Here is a 22,357-nt window from a genome sequence, read left to right on the forward strand (position 1 = left end):
TTTTATACCTCTGTCCGTTCATTGCTATGGGGACACGGCAGGAATACCAGCATCGCAAACGTGCGCAGCAGTGTACATGAGCGTCAACGACTAGAGAGATGACAAATGCCCCAATAATCCTGGCACTAATCCATATGGCACATGGGCGTCACATCACATCGCCTGCACTATGGGACATTCTCCTACTTCTATCAGATAGCCACAGAGCTAGGCCTGAGCCTCAGGAGAAGCACTTTACTCTGCTGCACCTCCATCCTCTATGCGACTGCTGCCGAGGCCTCCCCATGACACACTGGGGGGATGTGCACTGACCTTCTCTACTACATATTATACATTTTGGACAACGCTTTGCACAGGCGATTTTTTGGGAAGTCACCATTTGCAGCCTGACTCAATGCGAAAATCCCCTGCACTGTCCTTCACTATAACCCGACTACGAAGAGAAGGAAAAGCATATGAGGAGGGCCCTGCTCGTCGGAGCTTACATTCTAAATACTGTATAAACACTTTGTGGAATAGGTCACATTTCATCTTGGTATATGATATAGTAATCTCTCCTACATGTCTCCTGGCCTCTCATAGGGGCCTATTTATTAACAGAGACATAGCACTCAATCTATCAGGAACATTCAGTAGTATCTGGGCAGATTTACAAGGGGGTCTCCCCGCTGACATGCTTCTGTGCCCATGTTTCGGATTGTGGAAGCAAGCCTCAGAACTTTCCTCAGACTCTGAAAATGATCCATATTATCCGTATGAGGGATCGTACCCGGCAAGCTGCGATTGGACCGTCCATAAACACATAAGAACCAACTGTCCAATCTAATCTGCCCCTATCAGATGCTATTAATACACAAACATCAAGAAAAGAAGGTTTTAGTAAAGTATTTTTAATTTCAAACAATTACTGCTTCTTGAGGCGTCACATGCAAAGTACATAGTACATGTTATGATGCATATACTCACTGGACACAGCAGCGGTACAGCAGTGTGTCACAGTGGGAACACGGAGCCGGAAGATATTCCACAATAATGAGCAGACCACCCCTCGCCAGAGAAGAAGGGGGGCTCAAGCCCAGTGCGTCCTTACTAGGGGCTCCGGGAGGTTCGCAGATCTCCCCGGCTCGCTGCCGCTGCGACGTTGGAGGGTCACACCATTTGGCAGCTCTCCCAGTAGTTAGAAATTATTTTTTTCCATTCTAATACAGACTGGAATCCCCCAAGGGATTAGATCAGGAGCCTTATCTGTACTTGACAGCTTCCTAAACCCCCAGAAAGAAATGCTTAGCGAGACCACAGCGCCTCAGAACATAGGCCTGTCAGGAACACCGCGTTACCGCGCGCCCCATAGCCCTATAGTAATACGCTCACAGCCCTGTCATAATATGTAACTGGATACAATGCTAATAACAATTTTCCCAATCACATTGTTTTCTTGTTTAATCTAATAGTGGTGTATGCCGTGCCGTCGCCAGCTGTCCTCCGCATTCGCACATTAGCGCCAGCTGACTATGGGCAAATCTACCGAGGACCATTCACACGTATATTATTAATGTGATCCTATTGTCATTCTGATCTCAGAGAACACAATAATCACTGGCATTACAAGGTATATAAACCGGCCATTATCTTGTAATATGTTTAGGTTATGTGATAGCGGCAGCCCTCAAATTAATCAATAGAAAATGTAGGGCCTCTGGTTCAGAAAGGGCTGCGGAGCACGCACCCAACACCGTGGGCAGGGGAGGCGGGCTGGGGTACTCCTCCAAGGGAATGGACAGTGTTTGAAAATCGCCCAGTGACGTGGGTGCCGGGGGGCATCGCCGGATGTTAGCTGCCTGCCCACGCACATCTAAGGTTACCTGAGAGTAATCTTAGATGAGTGGGCCTTCAAATGATGTGGGTGTCGGCAACCATCAAATGATGTGGGTGTCGGCAACCATCAAATGATGTGGGTGTCGGCAACCATCAAATGATGTGGGTGTCGGCAACCATCAAATGATGTGGGTGTCGGCAACCATCAAATGATGTGGGTGTTCCCCCACAGCCGGTAAATGGATGTGTAGGTTAAACATCCATTACCAGCCTGTGCGAGCTTACGTGGCGTGCAAGGGTGGCAGACGTACCGACATTCGGCTGCTTCCGGTGAACTCGCAAGGCTGTGAAGTTGCAGCCTTGCGAATCAGCCAGAATAACCCCCAATGTGCCAGGTACTTTATCACCCAGGCACAAACCCCCTCAGTCCTCCCGGGTTTCGGGGTCCCTTTGTTAAAACTCGGACTGCGCATGTGCACGTCCTGAACTGTCAGGGGGTGGGGCCTACACGGGGGAAGTCACAGCTGGCCATCGCAGGGTTGTGGGTAGCAGTGGCCAAGCTGACAGGATAGGAAGTCTGTGCGCAGCAGGAGAGAGCCGGGAACCAGGACTTCCCTGAGGATGGCACTGCCCACCACACTGACAGGAAGTCCATCCGCCAAGCACACTGACAGGCAGTGTGCGCACAGCAGGAGAGAGCCGGGAACCAGGGCTTCCCTGAGTCTGGCACTGCCCACCACACTGACAGGAAGTCCATCCGCCCACCACACTGACAGGAAGGAGAGAGCCGGCAGCCAGGGCTTCCCTGAGTCTGGCACTGCCCACCACACTGACAGGAAGTCCATCCGCCAAGCACACTGACAGGAAGTCTGCGTGCAGCAGGAGAGAGCCGGCAGCCCGGACTTCCCTGAGTCTGGCACTGCCCACCACACTGACAGGAAGGAGAGAGCCGGCAGCCAGGACTTCCCTGAGTCTGGCACTGCCCACCACACTGACAGGAAGTCCATCCGCCAACCACATAGGGATGGCCATCGACCATCGATGATTCGCAATCATCGATGGTTCATGGCCGATGTCGAATACTTTAGCCATTGATGGGGGAGAACCAGATGGTTTCCCTCCATCGATGGAACAGCAAAAGGATGATTTTCTTTTTTTTTTTCTATGAAGTGCCGGGACGCGGAGCATAGCTCTGCTCCTCGACACCCGCGAAGCCCCGCCCCGGTGTTTTTATTGGCCCACAGGCCAATCAAACAAACACAATGGATGACCATCGATATGTAAAAATATCGATGTTCATCCATAGCATAGTTTAGCACTATCGATGGCCAGTTGCAGAATTGCCATCGATGGCAATGGCCATCCCTACAACCACACTGACAGGAAGTGTGCGCGCAGCAGGAGAGAGCCGGCAGCCAGGGCTTCCCTGAGGCTGGCCCCGCCCACCACACTGACAGGAAGGAGAGAGCCGGCAGCCAGGGCTTCCCTGAGTCTGGCACTGCCCACCACACTGACAGGAAGTCCATCCGCCAACCACACTGACAGGAAGTCTGCGTGCAGCAGGAGAGAGCAGGGAACCAGGGCTTCCCTGAGTCTGGCACTGCCCACCACACTGACAGGAAGGAGAGAGCCGGCAGCCAGGGCTTCCCTGAGGCTGGCCCCGCCCACCACACTGACAGGAAGGAGAGAGCCGGCAGCCAGGGCTTTCCTGAGGCTGGCCCCCGCCCACCACACTGACAGGAAGGAGAGAGCCGGCAGCCAGGGCTTCCCTGAGGCTGGCCCCCGCCCACCACACTGACAGGAAGGAGAGAGCCGGCAGCCAGGGCTTCCCTGAGGCTGGCCCCGCCCACCACACTGACAGGAAGGAGAGAGCCGGCAGCCAGGGCTTTCCTGAGGCTGGCCCCCGCCCACCACACTGACAGGAAGGAGAGAGCCGGCAGCCAGGGCTTCCCTGAGGCTGGCCCCCGCCCACCACACTGACAGGAAGGAGAGAGCCGGCAGCCAGGGCTTCCCTGAGGATGGCCCCGCCCACCACACTGACAGTGGACTGGACTCCATGCCTCAGCTCTGCCTGCTCCTGTCACAGCTGCCTCCAGCCCCACACTGCCAGGTCCCTGCACCTCACAGGAAGGTGAGTGCTGCATGTACTGGCTAATGGGGGGTGATGTGTAATACTGTACTATGGTGTTGTGTGCAATGTGCTGCATGTACTGGGTATAATATGGGGGCTGTGTAATACTGTACTATAGTGTTGTATGTGTGTACTGGGGGATGTAATATGGGGGCAGTGAATAATATACACAATGTGCTGTGTATTATGGGGGGCTGACTTTCCTTCCTTCCCGCATTGTGCGAGAGGCCTTTTAGCCTGAGTCCTCCAAATTGAATCGCAGCTCCTGGATTCTCCAAAGCTGCCCCCTATTAATATGGACAGCGCTCTGTGCAGTGCCTTACAGTGCGATCTACAGACGGTTGTCTGCCGGCGAATGTGGTGCGCACATTGGAGACACTCACATGCCCCATTCTCGCCAATGGACGCGCATTCAGATAACAGATACAATGACAGCATACCCCATGCCCTCACTTATTTAGTTATGCAGACACTGTGTGCAAGGTAAATGTATACAGAAATAGACTTACATTCATTGTAATGGGTGTTCGTTAAGTGATAGCTGAAAAACACAAATGCGGAAGATGTACTAAGAGAAAATGTTTATTTAAATACTAATCAAAGGTACTAAACTGTCCTGGTCTAAAAGACCTGTGCAGTATCACTCTGGGCTACCCTTAGGGGGCGTTAGAGTGTCTTTGAGGGACCCCATAAATCAGGCATTCCCAACCACGGTCCTCAAGGCACACCAACAGTGCAGGTTTTGTAGATATCCAGGCTTGAACACAGGTGACAAAATTAGTACTTGAGTGATTCTTGAGTGATTCTGATTAAACCATCTGTGCTGAAGCCTGGATATCACTAATGGTGCCCACACACGCACCGATTTCAGTGCTATGCGTTTTTGGCTGTACAATGGTTCTTTACAATTTTTCTGCCAGAATTAAGCATGACCCGATGTGATGGTTATTTTGCTGTCTGCGATGCGATGCTGTGCGATTTAAGCACATTTTTTCACTGGCTTTTTCTGACCTTTATTTTGTTCGAGTTCACATGTTTTAAACCTGCAATAAAGTTGTTGATAACAATTTGTATGTAATTATTTCCCTCAAAAAAAAAAAAACCCGTCGTATAGCATCGGCTCGTATGCCTGTATAATGCTGAGCCCGATGCTATGCGATAATGTCCAAAAAAGTACCTGCTGCACATACTTTTTTGGAACTCTAAAATCGGCCCCCGGGAACGCGCATAGCACAGCATCGCACACGCCGCACGAATACACCCCGATAATTGTACGCACGATGCGTTTTGTACTTTAAAAGTACAAAACGCGTTCTAAAATCGATGCGTGTGTGGGCTGCATTAAACCTGCACTGTTGGTGTGCCTTGAGGACCGTGGTTGGGAATGCCTGCTCTAAATCATAGCATAGGTCCCTCACCAGGTGACCGCAGTGGTCTTATTTGGTCAGGTTATTGGAAATGTCGCTGTTTGAGGGATGAATAGGAGTCCCGGTAACACTGGTATAATGCAGCTGGGGAACCTTCCTGCACAGACTGTGAACTGACTTCCGAGGGTGTCTTCTAGGTGTCGGAGATAAATGGGTTAATGTGTAAGAGCAACACCTGCGCCGATAAGTGATTTAATCCATAGGGCTCAGTTATAATTAATTGTTTCTTATGCAATCCCCCATGGGCGTACGGTGGGGATGGGACCACAGCTGGGGGCGTACGGTGGGGATGGGACCACAGCTGGGGCGTACGGGCGGGGGGGGGGGGGGGGGAACCACAGCTGGGGGGCATACGGCGGGGATGGGACCACAGCTGGGGGCGTACAGGGGGGGGGGAACCACAGCTGGGGGGCGTACGGCGGGGATGGGAACCACAGCTGGGGGCCTACGGCGGGGATGGGAACCACAGCTGGGGGCCTACGGCGGGGATGGGACCACAGCTGGGGGGCGTACGGCGGGGATGGCACCACAGCTGGGGGGCGTACGGCGGGGATGGGACCACAGCTGGGGGGCGTACGGCGGGGATGGGACCACAGCTGGGGGGCGTACGGCGGGGATGGGACCACAGCTGGGGGGCGTACGGCGGGGATGGGACCACAGCTGGGGGGCGTACGGCGGGGATGGGACCACAGCTGGGGGGCGTACGGCGGGGATGGGACCACAGCTGGGGGGCGTACGGCGGGGATGGGACCACAGCTGGGGGGCGTACGGCGGGGATTGGACCACAGCTGGGGGGCGTACGGCGGGGATGGGACCACAGCTGGGGGGCGTACGGCGGGGATGGGACCACAGCTGGGGGGCCTATGGCGGGGATGGGACCACAGCTGGGGGGCCTATGGCGGGGATGGGACCACAGCTGGGGGGTAGTTATCAACACTTGTGGAGAGAGAACACACCAGCCAATCAGCTTGTAACTGCCATTTGTCAAATATAGCCTACCAAAGAAGATTGGCAGGTATTTTACCTCTCACATTGTTCTCTCTCTTCCCCTTATGGTTCTACACAGGTGCACTCATTACTTACTGACACATTTCCCAGGTCACCCAGCAGGAGCACAGGTGTACTTCTTATTTATTATTTCACTTGTGATTCTTCGAGAACATCTGGAAAACATGAGCTGTTTGGGCCGCAACCTGCGCTATAAGTTGAACAATAGTTTACCCAACACAACACAGCTGATTGGGGTCAGAACAAAGTGTTACGCTCCCTTATTGCAGTAACATTTCCATACAAGATTCGCTTTAAGAGAGACGACAACTGCGGCGCTCTACAAAGTGACAGCGACAATGACTAGGAAGCTGCGATGCTGAAACATGAGATACGTTACAAGATGCATATCTGGGTAATAGATGGTGTGTGACAGGACAGGATGCCGGGATATACACTATGCCACATGTAGCCAACACTTGAGGCCACTTTGCTGTTGGCTAAGCAGATTTGTGCATGATAATAAGAGATAAGATATGTATCTGCGGTCTTACTGACAAGTCTCCCTGCTTACTGACAAGTCTGCATTCACAGTCACTCATACGCTACCAAACTGCTAAGGTTGGAACCTTTCCCTGTCCCCAGTGTTATTATCATACAATATCCCATTGTTGTGCTTCCTATACGCAGGCGTGTCACTGAGACCTGCCTTTATATCATTCTATATGGTGTAAGAGAGCGCACAAGGCGGTGGCTGAGCGCCTCCTGATTCATGGGAAGAATCTAACAGACGAATCCAGATGGCCCAGCGATCTCCGTGCATCCGCCGGATCGGCACATGATTCTGGCCCTATACTGTATGTGTAATAATAATCATCGTATGAAGTGGTGATAAGGGAGGGGAACTGGCAACCAATCAGCACTGAAGTAACACCTATAATTTGCATAATATAAAATGATACAGAGCAGCTGATTGGTTGCCATGTTTCTCTTCCCTTCCCTTATCACAGCTTCATAAATCTATCCCATAGTGCTAGAAAATGATCCCCATTAACTGCCAAAGGGCATATGGAGATAACTGTAATATAGGGGACCAGGGGCCACTGTCAGGAGACTGGGAGCGGTATTAGGAGACTGGGGGACACTCTCTGGAGATGGGGGGGGGGGGGAGGTGGCACATGCTGGAAACCGGGGCCACTGTCAGGAGACGGGGGGGGGGGGGGGCACATGCTGGAGACTGGGGGCACTGTCAGGTGACTGGGGGAGGTGGCACATGCTGGAGACTGAGGGCACTGTCAGGTGACTGGGGGAGGTGGCACATGCTGGAGATTGGGGGCACTGTCAGGTGTCTGGGGGAGGTGGCACATGCTGGAGACTGGGGGCACTGTCAGGTGACACATGCTGGAGACTGGGGGCACTGTCAGGTGACACATGCTGGAGACTGGGGGCACTGTCAGGTGATACATGCTGGAGACTGGGGGCACTGTCAGGTGACTGGGGGAGGTGGCACATGCTGGAGACTGGGGGCACTGTCAGGGGAGCACATGCTGGAGACTGGGGGATTACCACACACAGCAGCTGAGGTCATAGCTGTGCACATATGGCTGCAATCTGCAGAACCCATCACCCTCCATCACCATGCAGCTTCCTTATGGGATGCGCCTAGGACAGTAGGAGGCCAGGTGGGGGGACAGTGACCCACCTGCTGCCGATCATCAGGGACAAGGTCAGTCAGGAAGCACAAACTCTCCATATGTACAAAGCTGGTGGACACTGCCGCCTTCCCAACTGAGGTCATCAGACCCGGCAGGGCATAACTGGTATCAGAGCTACATCTCTCTGGGCACCTGGCACTGGATATGGTCATTAGGTCGACAAGCATTAAGTTGACATGTTATTAGGTTGACACAAGCACACACACACAGACATCCTAGGGTTAATTTTGTCGGGAACCAATTAACCTACCAGTTTATTTTTGGATTGTGAGAGGAAACCGGAGTACCCGGGGGGGGGAACCCATGCAAGTACAGGGAGAATATACAAACTCTACACAGATAGGGCCATGGTGGGGATCGAACCCATGACCTCAATGCTGTGAGGCAGTAATGCTAACCATTACACCATCTGTACTGCCCCGTGTATATATAACACATGTTGGGGATAGAACCCATTACCTCAGTGCTGTGAGGCAGTAATGCTAACCATTACACCATCCGTACTGCCCCGTATATATAACACATGGTGGGGATAGAACCCATGACCTCAGCGCTGTGAGGCAGTAATGCTAACCATTACACCGTCTGTACTGCCCCGTATATATAACACATGGTGGGAATAGAACCCATGACCTCAGTGCTGTGAGGCAGTAATGCTAACCATTACACCGTCCGTACTGCCCCGTATATATAACACATGGTGGGGAATAGAACCCATGACCTCAGTGCTGTGAGTCAGTAATGCTAACCATCCATCCGTCCGTACTGCCCCGCATATATAACACATGGGGGAATAGAACCCATGACCTCAGTGCTGTGAGGCAGTAATGCTAACCATTACACCATCCGTACTGCCCCGTATATATAACACATGGTGGGGATAGAACCCATGACCTCAGCGCTGTGAGTCAGTAATACTAACCATTGCACCGTCTGTACAGCCCCGTATATATAACACATGGTGGGAATAGAACCCATGAACTTAGCGCTGTGAGGCAGTAATGCTAACCATTGCACCATCCGTACTGCCCCGTATATATAACACATGGTGGTGATAGAACCCATGACCTCAGCGCTGTGAGGCAGTAATGCTAACCATTACACCGTCCGTACTGCCCCGTATATATAACACATGGTGGGGATAGAACCCATGACCTCAGTGCTGTGAGGCAGTAATGTAACCATTACACCGTCCGTACTGCCCCGTATATATAACACATGGTGGGAATAGAACCCATGACCTCAGCGCTGTGAGGCAGTAATGTAACAATTACACCATCCGTACTGCCCTGTATATATAACACATGGTGGGGATAGAACCCATGACCTCAGCGCTGTGAGTCAGTAATGCTAACCATTACACCGTCCGTACTGCCAACCTGCAGTATTTCATCCCCTACCATCCACTAGAGCGTGGGAGTATAAAATAGTGTGCCGAGCCTGAAGAATGGCGTGTACAGCAAGCTAAGTGAGGGGACGCAGTGCTACGTTTCAGTGTCCATGTCGACTGTGTCGACATTCGGGTAAAAAAAACTGAAAAACGACCATGTCAACCGAATGCTTGTGTCAACCTTTCTGCATGTCGACCATCTTCTTGTAGACCTAATGATCCATACCCTCTGGCACAGCCGCATGTGAGGGTAGGAGAGGAGAAGGGTACTGTGTCAGCATTCCCTCCAGCAGACCTCCCACACCACGTGCTTACACGCTGGATTTCCCCTGGCGTTCCAATTTATATCCTGCAATTGATATATTTTTCCGTTTCCTTTCCGTTGAAAACAAGACTCAACAAGATTCCTACAGGGTAATGTATGAGGAGCAGGGACACTGGGCAACCTTAGGACAGGGCGCGTCCCCACCCCCAATGTGCACCCCATTTCTTCTATATTGCATATTTCCGTGACTGGAAGTGGGACCTCTGTAACTAAGCTTGTAACATTGTGTGCTCAGCCCTCGAGAGAGATAAAGTATGTCAATTAGCGCCTACCTAACTTGCAACAGGTCATGCTTGAAAAATGAGTTAAAAGCTGTGTGGTTGGTACTTTATCTCTCACCCCTAAGCTGTGAGTCTCCCATCAGACAGCAACGGGTGAGAGAGGAGCAAGGAGCATACAAGATGGGTATTTACCCCCCCCCCCGACAGCGCCCGATCTCACCCCCTGCTCCACCACTGACGGCGCCCGGGCTCACCCCCTGCCCCACCACTGACGGCGCCCGGGCTCACCCCCTGCCCCACCACTGACGGCGCCCGGGCTCACCCCCTGCCCCACCACTGACGGCGCCCGGGCTCACCCCCTGCCCCACCACTGACGGCGCCCGGTGTCACCCCCTGCTCCACCACTGACGGCGCCCGGTGTCACCCTCTGCTCCACCACTGACGGCGCCCGGGCTCACCCCCTGCCTCACCACTGATGGCGCCCGGGCTCACCCCCTGCCCCACCACTGACGGCGCCCGGGCTCACCCCCTGCCTCACCACTGACGGCGCCCGGGCTCACCCCCTGCCCCACCACTGACGGCGCCCGGGCTCACCCCCTGCCCCACCACTGACGGTGCCCGGGCTCACCCCCTGCCCCACCACTGACGGTGGCCGGGCTCAGTACAATACTGCACATTACAGTATGACTGCATATCAGATACATGCAACGCTGAAGGGAGAAAGTCGTTCTCCAACTCTCACTTGTAAATCTCCTTTGTATCTACTGCCAATTAGGGATTATAGCGTCTGACAATCACCTCTAATGTGGTTTTCGTGCATTGTTATAGTGTGTACTCCCATTGTATATTGCAGGAGGGTGACAATTGCTACTTGGAAGGTCTGTTATAATACAATGAGGTCTGTAATCTTATTTATTTGTTCCTGTGGGGGGAGGGGCGGGGTCTCAGAAGTTCTAGTGCAGATTGTGGCAGGGGCTAAATACAGATAGTAACCTACAGTATATACTGCAATACAGATAGTAACCTACAGTATATACCGCAATACAGATAGTAACCTATATACTGCAATACAGATAGTAACCTACAGTATATACTGCAATACAGATAGTAACCTATATACTGCAATACAGATAGTAACCTATATACTGCAATACAGATAGTAACCTACAGTATATACTGCAATACAGATAGTAACCTATATACTGTAATACAGATAGTAACCTACAGTATATACCGCAATACAGATAGTAACCTACAGTATATACCGCAATACAGATAGTAACCTACAGTATATACCGCAATACAGATAGTAACCTACAGTATATACCGCAATACAGATAGTAACCTACAGTATATACTGCAATACAGATAGTAACACCTATATACTGCAATACAGATAGTAACCTATATACTGCAATACAGATAGTAACCTATATACTGCAATACAGATAGTAACCTATATACTGCAATACAGATAGTAACCTATATACTGCAATACAGATAGTAACCTATATACTGCAATACAGATAGTAACCTATATACTGCAATACAGATAGTAACCTATATACTGCAATACAGATAGTAACCTATATACTGCAATACAGATAGTAACCTATATACTGCAATACAGATAGTAACCTATATACTGCAATACAGATAGTAACCTATATACTGCAATACAGATAGTAACCTACAGTATATACTGCAATACAGATAGTAACCTACAGTATATACTGCAATACAGATAGTAACCTATATACCGCAATACAGATAGTAACCTACAGTATATACCGCAATACAGATAGTAACCAACAGTATATACCGCAATACAGATAGTAACCAACAGTATATACCGCAATACAGATAGTAACCTACAGTATATACCGCAATACAGATAGTAACCTACAGTATATACCGCAATACAGATAGTAACCTACAGTATATACCGCAATACAGATAGTAACCTACAGTATATACCGCAATACAGATAGTAACCTACAGTATATACCGCAATACAGATAGTAACCTACAGTATATACCGCAATACAGATAGTAACCTACAGTATATACCGCAATACAGATAGTAACCTATATACTGCAATACAGATAGTAACCTACAGTATATACTGCAATACAGATAGTAACCTACAGTATATACTGCAATACAGATAGTAACCTACAGTATATACTGTAATACAGATAGTAACCTATATACTGCAATACAGATAGTAACCTATATACTGCAATACAGATAGTAACCTATATACTGCAATACAGATTCACATGTCACTCACAGCTCTCCTATACTCCAACACTTAGGGCCTTATTTTAGTTCACTCTTTCTGACAAAATCCTTCTTAGATGGGCAAAACCATGTGCACTGCAGGTGGGGCAGATGTAACTTGTGCAGATATAATTAGATTTGGGTGGGGTTTTACTTCAAAGTGAGATCTATATTGCAGTGTAAAAATAAAGCAGCCAGTATTTACCCTGCACAGAAACAAAACAACTCACCCAAATCTAATTCTCTCTGCACATGTTACATCTGCCCCCCTGCACTGCACATGGTTTTGTCCATCTAAGAAGGATTTTGTCAGAAAGAGTGAACCAAAATAAGGCCCCATGTGACTATCTTCGTCTGCATACTCATCTCCATCATTGGCCTCAAGCCTCTAGTTGTATGTTGATTGAGTCCTCACTACTTATATATAAGCTGTAATGTGTATTGATCTGTGGCGCTCTTTATTTGTACCGTGTTTTTGTTATTTATTCAATGTTATGCCAATCTTTGTCTCCCTGTATTGTTCCTTTGTACGGCGCTGCGAAACACTTGTGGCGCTTTATACATAAAATTATAATAATAATAGTAATCTACAGTATATACTGCAATACAGATAGTAACCTATATACTGCAATACAGATAGTGACCTACAGTATATACTGCAATACAGATAGTAACCTACAGTATATACTGCAATACAGATAGTAACCTATATACTGTAATACAGATAGTAACCTATATACTGTAATACAGATAGTAACCTATATACTGCAATACAGATAGTAACCTACAGTATATACTGCAATACAGATAGTAACCTACAGTATATACTGCAATACAGATAGTAACCTATATACTGCAATACAGATAGTAACCTACAGTATATACTGCAATACAGATAGTAACCTACAGTATATACTGCAATACAGATAGTAACCTACAGTATATACTGCAATACAGATAGTAACCTATATACTGTAATACAGATAGTAACCTATATACTGTAATACAGATAGTAACCTATATACTGTAATACAGATAGTAACCTATATACTGCAATACAGATAGTAACCTACAGTATATACTGCAATACAGATAGTAACCTATATACTGCAATACAGATAGTAACCTATATACTGTAATACAGATAGTAACCTATATACTTTAATACAGATAGTAACCTATATACTGCAATACAGATAGTAACCTATATACTGCAATACAGATAGTAACCTACTGTATATACTGCAATACAGATAGTAACCTACAGTATATACTGCAATACAGATAGTAACCTACAGTATATACTGCAATACAGATAGTAACCTACAGTATATACTGTAATACAGATAGTAACCTATATACTTTAATACAGATAGTAACCTATATACTGTAATACAGATAGTAACCTATATACTGTAATACAGATAGTAACCTATATACTGTAATACAGATAGTAACCTATATACTGCAATACAGATAGTAACCTACAGTATATACTGCAATACAGATAGTAACCTACAGTATATACTGCAATACAGATAGTAACCTACAGTATATACTGCAATACAGATAGTAACCTACAGTATATACTGCAATACAGATAGTAACCTATATACTGCAATACAGATAGTAAACTATGTACTGTAATACAGATAGTAACCTACAGTATATACTGCAATACAGATAGTAACCTATATACTGTAATACAGATAGTAAACTATGTACTGTAATACAGATAGTAACCTACAGTATATACTGTAATACAGATAGTAACCTATATACTGCAATACAGATAGTAACCTACAGTATATACTGTAACACAGATAGTAACCTACAGTATATACTGCAACACAGATAGTAACCTACAGTATATACTGCAACACAGATAGTAACCTACAGTATATACTGCAATACAGATAGTAACCTATATACTGCAACACAGATAGTAACCTACAGTATATACTGTAACACAGATAGTAACCTATATACTGCAACACAGATAGTAACCTATATACTGCAACACAGATAGTAACCTATATACTGCAACACAGATAGTAACCTATATACTGCAACACAGATAGTAACCTATATACTGCAACATAGATAGTAACCTATATACTGCAACACAGATAGTAACCTATATACTGCAACACAGATAGTAACCTACAGTATATACTGCAATACAGATAGTAACCTACAGTATATACTGCAATACAGATAGTAACCTACAGTATATACCGCAAAACAGATACAGGTTGAGTATCCCGTATCCAAAATGCTCGGGACCAGGAGAATTTTGGATAACGGATTATTCCGTATTTCGGAATATTTTAATATTTCAATGATGTATTTTGAAGTATCTTGCATTTATGCTGTATAAACACATAATATACACACAAATATATTTTATTACCACATAAAATACACACAAACATATTTTAATTGTTCAAAAAACAAGGTTTCAAAACGTGAAACAAAATGTGTGTACTATCTCAGCACTGAATTTGAATGCCAAGCAATCATTGTCTTGCACATATATAGTGCCAGTTACATATCATGTCCCCAGTGATGCTGTTACATATATCCCCAGTGAGTTTTTAGCAAAAAAAAAATTTTTTTTCACTTTCTGGAATGTCCGTATTTCGGAATAATTCGGATAACGGATATTCGGATACGGGATACTCGACCTGTAGTAACCTACAGTATATACCGCAAAACAGATAGTAACCTACAGTATATACCGCAAAACAGATAGTAACCTACAGTATATACCGCAATACAGATAGTAACCTACAGTATATACCGCAATACAGATAGTAACCTACAGTATATACTGCAAAACAGATAGTAACCTACAGTATATACTGCAATACAGATAGTAACCTACAGTATATACTGCAAAACAGATAGTAACCTACAGTATATACTGCAATACAGATAGTAACCTACAGTATATACTGCAAAACAGATAGTAACCTACAGTATATACTGCAATACAGATAGTAACCTACAGTATATACTGCAATACAGATAGTAACCTATATACTGTAATACAGATAGTAACCTACAGTATATACTGCAAAACAGATAGTAACCTACAGTATATACTGCAATACAGATAGTAACCTACAGTATATACTGCAATACAGATAGTAACCTATATACTGTAATACAGATAGTAACCTATATACTGCAATACAGATAGTAACCTACAGTATATACTGCAATACAGATAGTAACCTACAGTATATACTGCAATACAGATAGTAACCTACAGTATATACTGCAATACAGATAGTAACCTACAGTATATACTGCAATACAGATAGTAACCTACAGTATATACTGCAATACAGATAGTAACCTATATACTGTAATACAGATAGTAACCTATATACTGTAATACAGATAGTAACCTATATACTGTAATACAGATAGTAACCTATATACTGCAATACAGATAGTAACCTATATACTGCAATACAGATAGTAACCTACAGTATATACTGCAATACAGATAGTAACCTACAGTATATACTGCAATACAGATAGTAACCTACAGTATATACTGCAATACAGATAGTAACCTACAGTATATACTGCAATACAGATAGTAACCTATATACTGCAATACAGATAGTAACCTACAGTATATACTGCAATACAGATAGTAACCTACAGTATATACTGCAATACAGATAGTAACCTACAGTATATACTGCAATACAGATAGTAACCTACAGTATATACTGCAATACAGATAGTAACCTATATACTGTAATACAGATAGTAACCTACAGTATATACTGCAAAACAGATAGTAACCTACAGTATATACTGCAATACAGATAGTAACCTACAGTATAGACTGCAATACAGATAGTAACCTACAGTATATACTGCAATACAGATAGTAACCTACAGTATATACACTGCAATACAGATAGTAACCTACAGTATATACACTGCAATACAGATAGTAACCTACAGTATATACTGCAATACAGATAGTAACCTACAGTATATACTGCAATACAGATAGTAACCTATGTACTGTAATACAGATAGTAACCTACAGTATATACTGCAATACAGACAGTAACCTATAATAAAAGTCCTCTATACAATGTAACACAATGTAGCAGTCAGGATATTACACCATCAGCGGCCAATGCTGATACATCAGACCTTGCAGCCGAGAAGATTCTACAGGTCCCCTACATGTGCTGCTGGTAGTCTCCCCAAACTCTACTACTAAACCTCAGTACACCCCCCCCCCCCCCAACACACACACACACACACACACACACACACACACACACACACACACACACACACACACAGGTACTGTGCAGGATTGCCAGGCTATGTGTGCTGTGTCCGGGCTGTACTGGTATATACAGCCGTTATAATATACTGTACGAGCCTCCTGCTTCTGCCTCCCCTGTATACATGGCCTCAGTGGGTCCCCTACCACACAAGGGTCCCTACCAAACTGGGGTCCCCCACCACCACACAATTGTCCCCACCACACGGGTCCCTAACGCATCAGGTCCCCCCTACACACACCGAGGTCCCCATCACGCCAGGGTCCTCACCACACCGAGGACCCTACCACACAGGGGTCACTACAAAATTGGGGTCCCCCGCCACACCAGGTACCCCCCCCCCCCCACACACACACGGGTCCCTAACACATCGTGTCCCCCACCACACCAGCCCCCCCCCCACACGCACACAAACAATTTTCCCCACCACACAAGGGTCCCTAACACATCAGCCCCCCCCCCCCCCACACACACACACCATGGTCCCCAACCACACCGAGGACCCTACCACACAGGGATCACTACAAAATTGGGGTCCCCCGCCACACCAGGTTTCCCCCCCCCCCCCCGCCACACACACACACACACACACACACACAATTGTCCCCACCACATCGGGTCCCCCACCACACCAGCCCCCCCCCCCACAATTTTCCCCACCACACAAGGGTCCCTAACACATTAGCCCCCCTCCCCCCCCCCCCCACACACACACCATGGTCCCCAACCACACCGAGGTCCCTACCACACAAGGGTCACTACCAAAATGGGGTCCCCCCCCCACACCAGCCCCCCCCCCCCCCACACACACACCATGGTCCCCAACCACACCGAGGTCCCTACCACACAAGGGTCACTACCAAATTGGGGTTCCCCACCACACCAGCCCACACACACACAATTGTCCCCACCACACAAGGGTCACTACCAAATTGGGGTCCCCCACCACACCGAGGTCCCCACCACACAAGGGTCACTACCAAATTGGGGTCCCCCACCACACCGAGGTCCCCACCACACAAGGGTCACTACCAAATTGGGGTCCCCCACCACACCGAGGTCCCCACCACACAAGGGTCACTACCAAATTGGGGTCCCCCACCACACCGAGGTCCCCACCACACAAGGGTCACTACCAAATTGGAGTCCCCCACCACACCGAGGTCCCCACCACACAAGGGTCACTACCAAATTGGAGTCCCCCACCACACCGAGGTCCCCACCACACAAGGGTCACTACCAAATTGGGGTCCCCCACCACACCGAGGTCCCCACCACACAAGGGTCACTACCAAATTGGGGTCCCCCACCACACCGAGGTCCCCACCACACAAGGGTCACTACTAAATTGGGGTCCCCCACCACACCGAGGTCCCCACCACACAAGGGTCTCTACCAAATTGGGGTTCCCCACCACACCGAGGTCCCTACCACACAAGGGTCACTACCAAATTGGAGTCCCCCACCACAGCAGTGTTCATCACCGCACCAGACACCCCTCACCGAGGTCCCCACCAGACCAGGGTCCTTCTCCTCTATAGCCGGGACCTCTGGAGTATAATGCAGCCAGTGGGGTTACAGGTGACTCCTGGGAACGTGCCCCCAACATGAAGCAGAAGAGGAGCCTGGAAAAGGCTTTGTAGTATTTTTAAACCTTTGATATAATCCAGATGTGACATCCAGCAGCCGCCAGAGACTGTCTCCGAGTGTGAGAAGAACACACAGGCGGCTGGGAGAGAGGAGAGGATGGGGGACCCGGCCGGCAGGGGGGAGAGGATGGGGGACCAGGAATTGGGAGAGGATGAGGTATTGGGGTATATGGGAATGAGAGAAGATGGGCGTACATGACAATGGCAGGAGTGGGAGAGGATGGGGCAAAGAGAAGGTGGGAGGCATAGGGCACAGGGTAGTAGGAGAGGATGGGGGTACATGACAATGGTAGAAGATGGGGGTCAGGGGAGGTGGGAGGCATGGGGCACAGGGGTGGTAGGAGGCATGGGGCACAGGGGAGTAGGAGAGGATGGGGGTACATGATTGACAATGGTAGAAGATGGGGGTCAGGGGAGGTGGGAGGCATGGGGCACAGAGGTGATGGGAGGCATGGGGCACAGGGGAGTAGGAGAGGTGCCTGTATCTCCAGCAGGAACGAGTCTTACCTTCCTGCCCCGACACTCCGGATCCGGTGAGACATATAACTCCCACAATAACCAGCAGGACCCTCATCCTCGCACAGACAGCTCCGGAATCCCCCGTCAGCCGGTCATTGAGTTTGGGCAATGTTTCCACCAAGTGCCCCCTGCATGTGCCAATGCTGTAACTCCGGGCACAGCTGCTGCTATTCCGTATGGTGCCAATCCCAGGGTCCGGTGCAGAGAGCGCTGAGGGGCTCCGTGCCTTCACCAGCACCTCCGGTATCTCCGCTGCCCCCGAGGGTGGTGGGCTGGTGCCTGTGAGGATGTGGTCTGGTGCCCCCGAGTGCGGTGGGCTAGAGCTGGTGCCCCCGAGGGTGGTGGGCTGGTGCCTCTGAGGATTGTAGGCTAGAGCTGGTGCCCCCGAGGGTGGTGGTCTGGTGCCTCTGAGGACGGTGGGCTAAAGCTGGTGCCCCCGAGGGTGGTGGTCTGGTGCCTCTGAGGACGGTGGGCTAGAGCTGGTGCCTCCGAGGACGGTGAGCTGGTGCCTCTCCCAGTACGATGGCTCGGTAATGCGAGCTCCCAGCTCCTCCGCTGCCTTATACAGACTGAGCACTGAGCATGTGGATGTCAGCGCACAGAGGCAGTGCTACAATGTATCACACAGCAGCCGGACACGCCCCCTCCCGGCTGGACACGCCCCCTTAGCACTGTCTCACTGATTACAGCGAAGAAGGGAGAAAAATCCAATTTATTAGGGGTGAGGGGAGAATCTGCTACACCCAGCACAGGAACACGGCTATATCTTCCCAGATAAGCCCTCTGCAGACCCCTGACCCCTAACAGGTACCTCTACATACTCCCCACACCTCTGACCCCTAACTGGTATCAGTACTTGTGTATTAGCACGGCGCCCGTTACACAGTCAGAATCAGCGTAGTGTTCATGCGCCCAGCGCAGGCAGCGTAGTGTAGTGTACCCGTCCGTTCGCACCTAGCCGGAGCTTGTGTAGTTATCGTAGTCAGTCAGCGCTAATTACATTGCGTGGGCACCATTCACCATTTAAACCTGGCTGACATGGACAGGTGTGAATCCACGGCAGCCCGAAGCGTGGCGAGCGGACTCGTTACGTGTCCTCCCGACCTTTTCATACCCCCACTATCCACGTCGGCGTGGAGTCTATTTTATAAAGTGTGGCGAGGGGACGTGGATTACATTACAATGGAGGCATTTGCCAAATGAATCCCAAACCCATGGACAATAAGTGAATGTCGCAGTTTAGGTACTGTGTCTTATTTCAGTAATAAGTACTTAAATACACTTACATACACCAGGTATAATTAGTACACGAGACTTGGTATAAATCTGCACGCCGCAGGGGGAGGGCGGCAGGCAGGGAGATGGAAGCCTCCCTGCCTGCGCCGTAGTCTGTGTGGGGGTAGGATGGCTCTCGGGGGCACAGGCAGCACAAGCTGGCAGGGGCGAAGTGTACGCTAACTACGCAAGTAGTCACTACGCTGACAACCTAGTGTAGCCGGGCTCCGTCTTGTTACTCTAGTACCCAGGTATCTACATAATACTCCCCACACCCAACCCCTAACAGGTACTCCTACATAATACTCCCTACATCCCTGGTCCTTAACGGGTACCTCTACATAATACTCCCCACACCCAACACCTAACAGGTACTCGTACATAATACTCCCTACATCCCTGGTCCTTAACGGGTACCTCTACATAATACTCCCCACACCCAGCCCCTAACAGGTACTTCTACATAATACTTTCTACATCCCTGGTCCTTAACGGGTACTTCTACATAATAGTCCCCACACCCAACCCCTAACCGGTACCTCTACATAATACTCCCCACACCCAGCCCCTAACAGGCACTTCTACATAATACTCCCTACATCCCTGGTCCTTATCGGGTACTTCTACATAATACTCCCCACACCCGACCCTTAACAGGTACCTCTACATAATACTCCCCACACCCAGCCCCTAACAGGTACTTCTACATAATACTCCCTACATCCCTGGTCCTAAACTGGTACTTCTACATAATAGTCCCCACACCCGACCCCTAACAGGTACCTCTACATAATACTACCTACACCCAACACCTAACAGGTACTTCTACATAATACTCCCTACATCCCTGGTCCCTAACAGGTACCTCTATATGCTCCCCATACCCCTGACCCCTAACAGGTACCTCTACATAATACTCCCCACACCCGACCCTTAACAAGTACCTCTACATAATACTCCCCACACCCAGCCCCTAACAGGTACGTCTACATAATACTCCCCACACCCAGCCCCTAACAGGTACTTCTACATAATACTCCCTACATCCCTGGTCCTTAACAGGTACCTCTACATAATACTCCCTACATCTCTGCCCCCTAACAGGTACCTCTACATAATACTCCCCACACCCCTGATCCCTAACGGGTATCTCTACATAATACTCCCCACACCCAACCCCTAACAGGTACTTCTACATAATACTCCCCACACCCAGCCCCTAACAGGTACTTCTACATAATACTTCTACATAATACTCCCTACATCCCTGGTCCTTAACAGGTACCTCTACATAATACTCCCCACACCCAACCCTTAACAGGTACCTCTACATAATACTCCCCACACCCAGCCCCTAACAGGTACTTCTACATAATACTCCCTACATCCCTGGTCCTTAACAGGTACTTCTACATAATAGTCCCCCACACCGACCCCTAACAGGTACCTCTACATAATACTACCTGCACCCAACACCTAACAGGTACTTCTACATAATACTCCCTACATCCCTGGTCCCTAACACGTGCCTCTATATACTCACCAAGCCCCTAACAGGTACCTCTATATAATCCACACACCCCTAACAGGTACCTCTACATAATACTCCCCACACCCCTGATCCCTAACAGGTACCTCTACATAATCCTCCCCACACCCAGCCCCTAACAGGTACCTCTACATAATCCTCCCCACACATCTCCCTTCCACGTCCAGCCGCATTGCCCGGCACCCACCCGTTTAGACCAGTGATTTTCAACCTTTTTACCTTGCGGCACACTAAATAAGATTTTAAAATTGCCAAGGCACACCATGAGATCCCCACAGGGGGCAAAACACATTGGCCCCCACAGGAAAAAAACTAACCTATTGCCCCCCATATAAAACAATCACACTGGTCCCCACAGGTAACACAAATAAAATATATTGGCCCTTTAAATGAAAACAAGAGACCAGTAAATAACAGTTGAACTGGTGGTGGCTGTAAACTGGTTTGGGCATCTCTAGATCTGGGGGCACACTCAGGAACAGCTCAAGGCACACTATTGCCACGGCACAGTGGTTGAAAAACACTCGTCTAGACTAATGTATGGAATACCATTGCAAACGTACTAATCAAACAGATTGATACTTTTTATACTACATTTGTATTTTATGTATATTCATTGTGATTTTGGGGCGCATTTATCAATATAGTGCGATGCCGGCGCAGTGGCATCGCCGGACATCGCATTGCGGTGTTGAAGTACACCGCCGAGATGTATCATTAGAAGGGCGCAGCAGGGATCGGA

At 48.4% G+C, this 22,357-nt stretch overlaps 1 protein-coding gene across 2 annotated transcripts in view; it reads right to left on the bottom strand.

Moving 5' to 3' along the window:
- NRP2 (neuropilin 2) overlaps positions 1–19,370 on the bottom strand; it is a 145,029-nt gene extending 125,659 nt beyond the window's left edge. For both annotated transcript variants that reach the window (XM_083154117.1, XM_083154118.1), the window contains exon 1: positions 18,780–19,370. In XM_083154117.1, the coding sequence (XP_083010243.1) occupies positions 18,780–18,846 (67 nt within the window). In that variant the 5' untranslated portion in view covers positions 18,847–19,370. The remainder of the gene's footprint in view (positions 1–18,779) is intronic.
- Positions 19,371–22,357: the final 2,987 nt, after the last annotated feature.

This window comes from Crinia signifera, chromosome 7 (assembly GCF_055691185.1).
Source record: "Crinia signifera chromosome 7, ASM5569118v1, whole genome shotgun sequence".
Taxonomy (NCBI): Eukaryota; Metazoa; Chordata; class Amphibia; order Anura; family Myobatrachidae; genus Crinia; species Crinia signifera.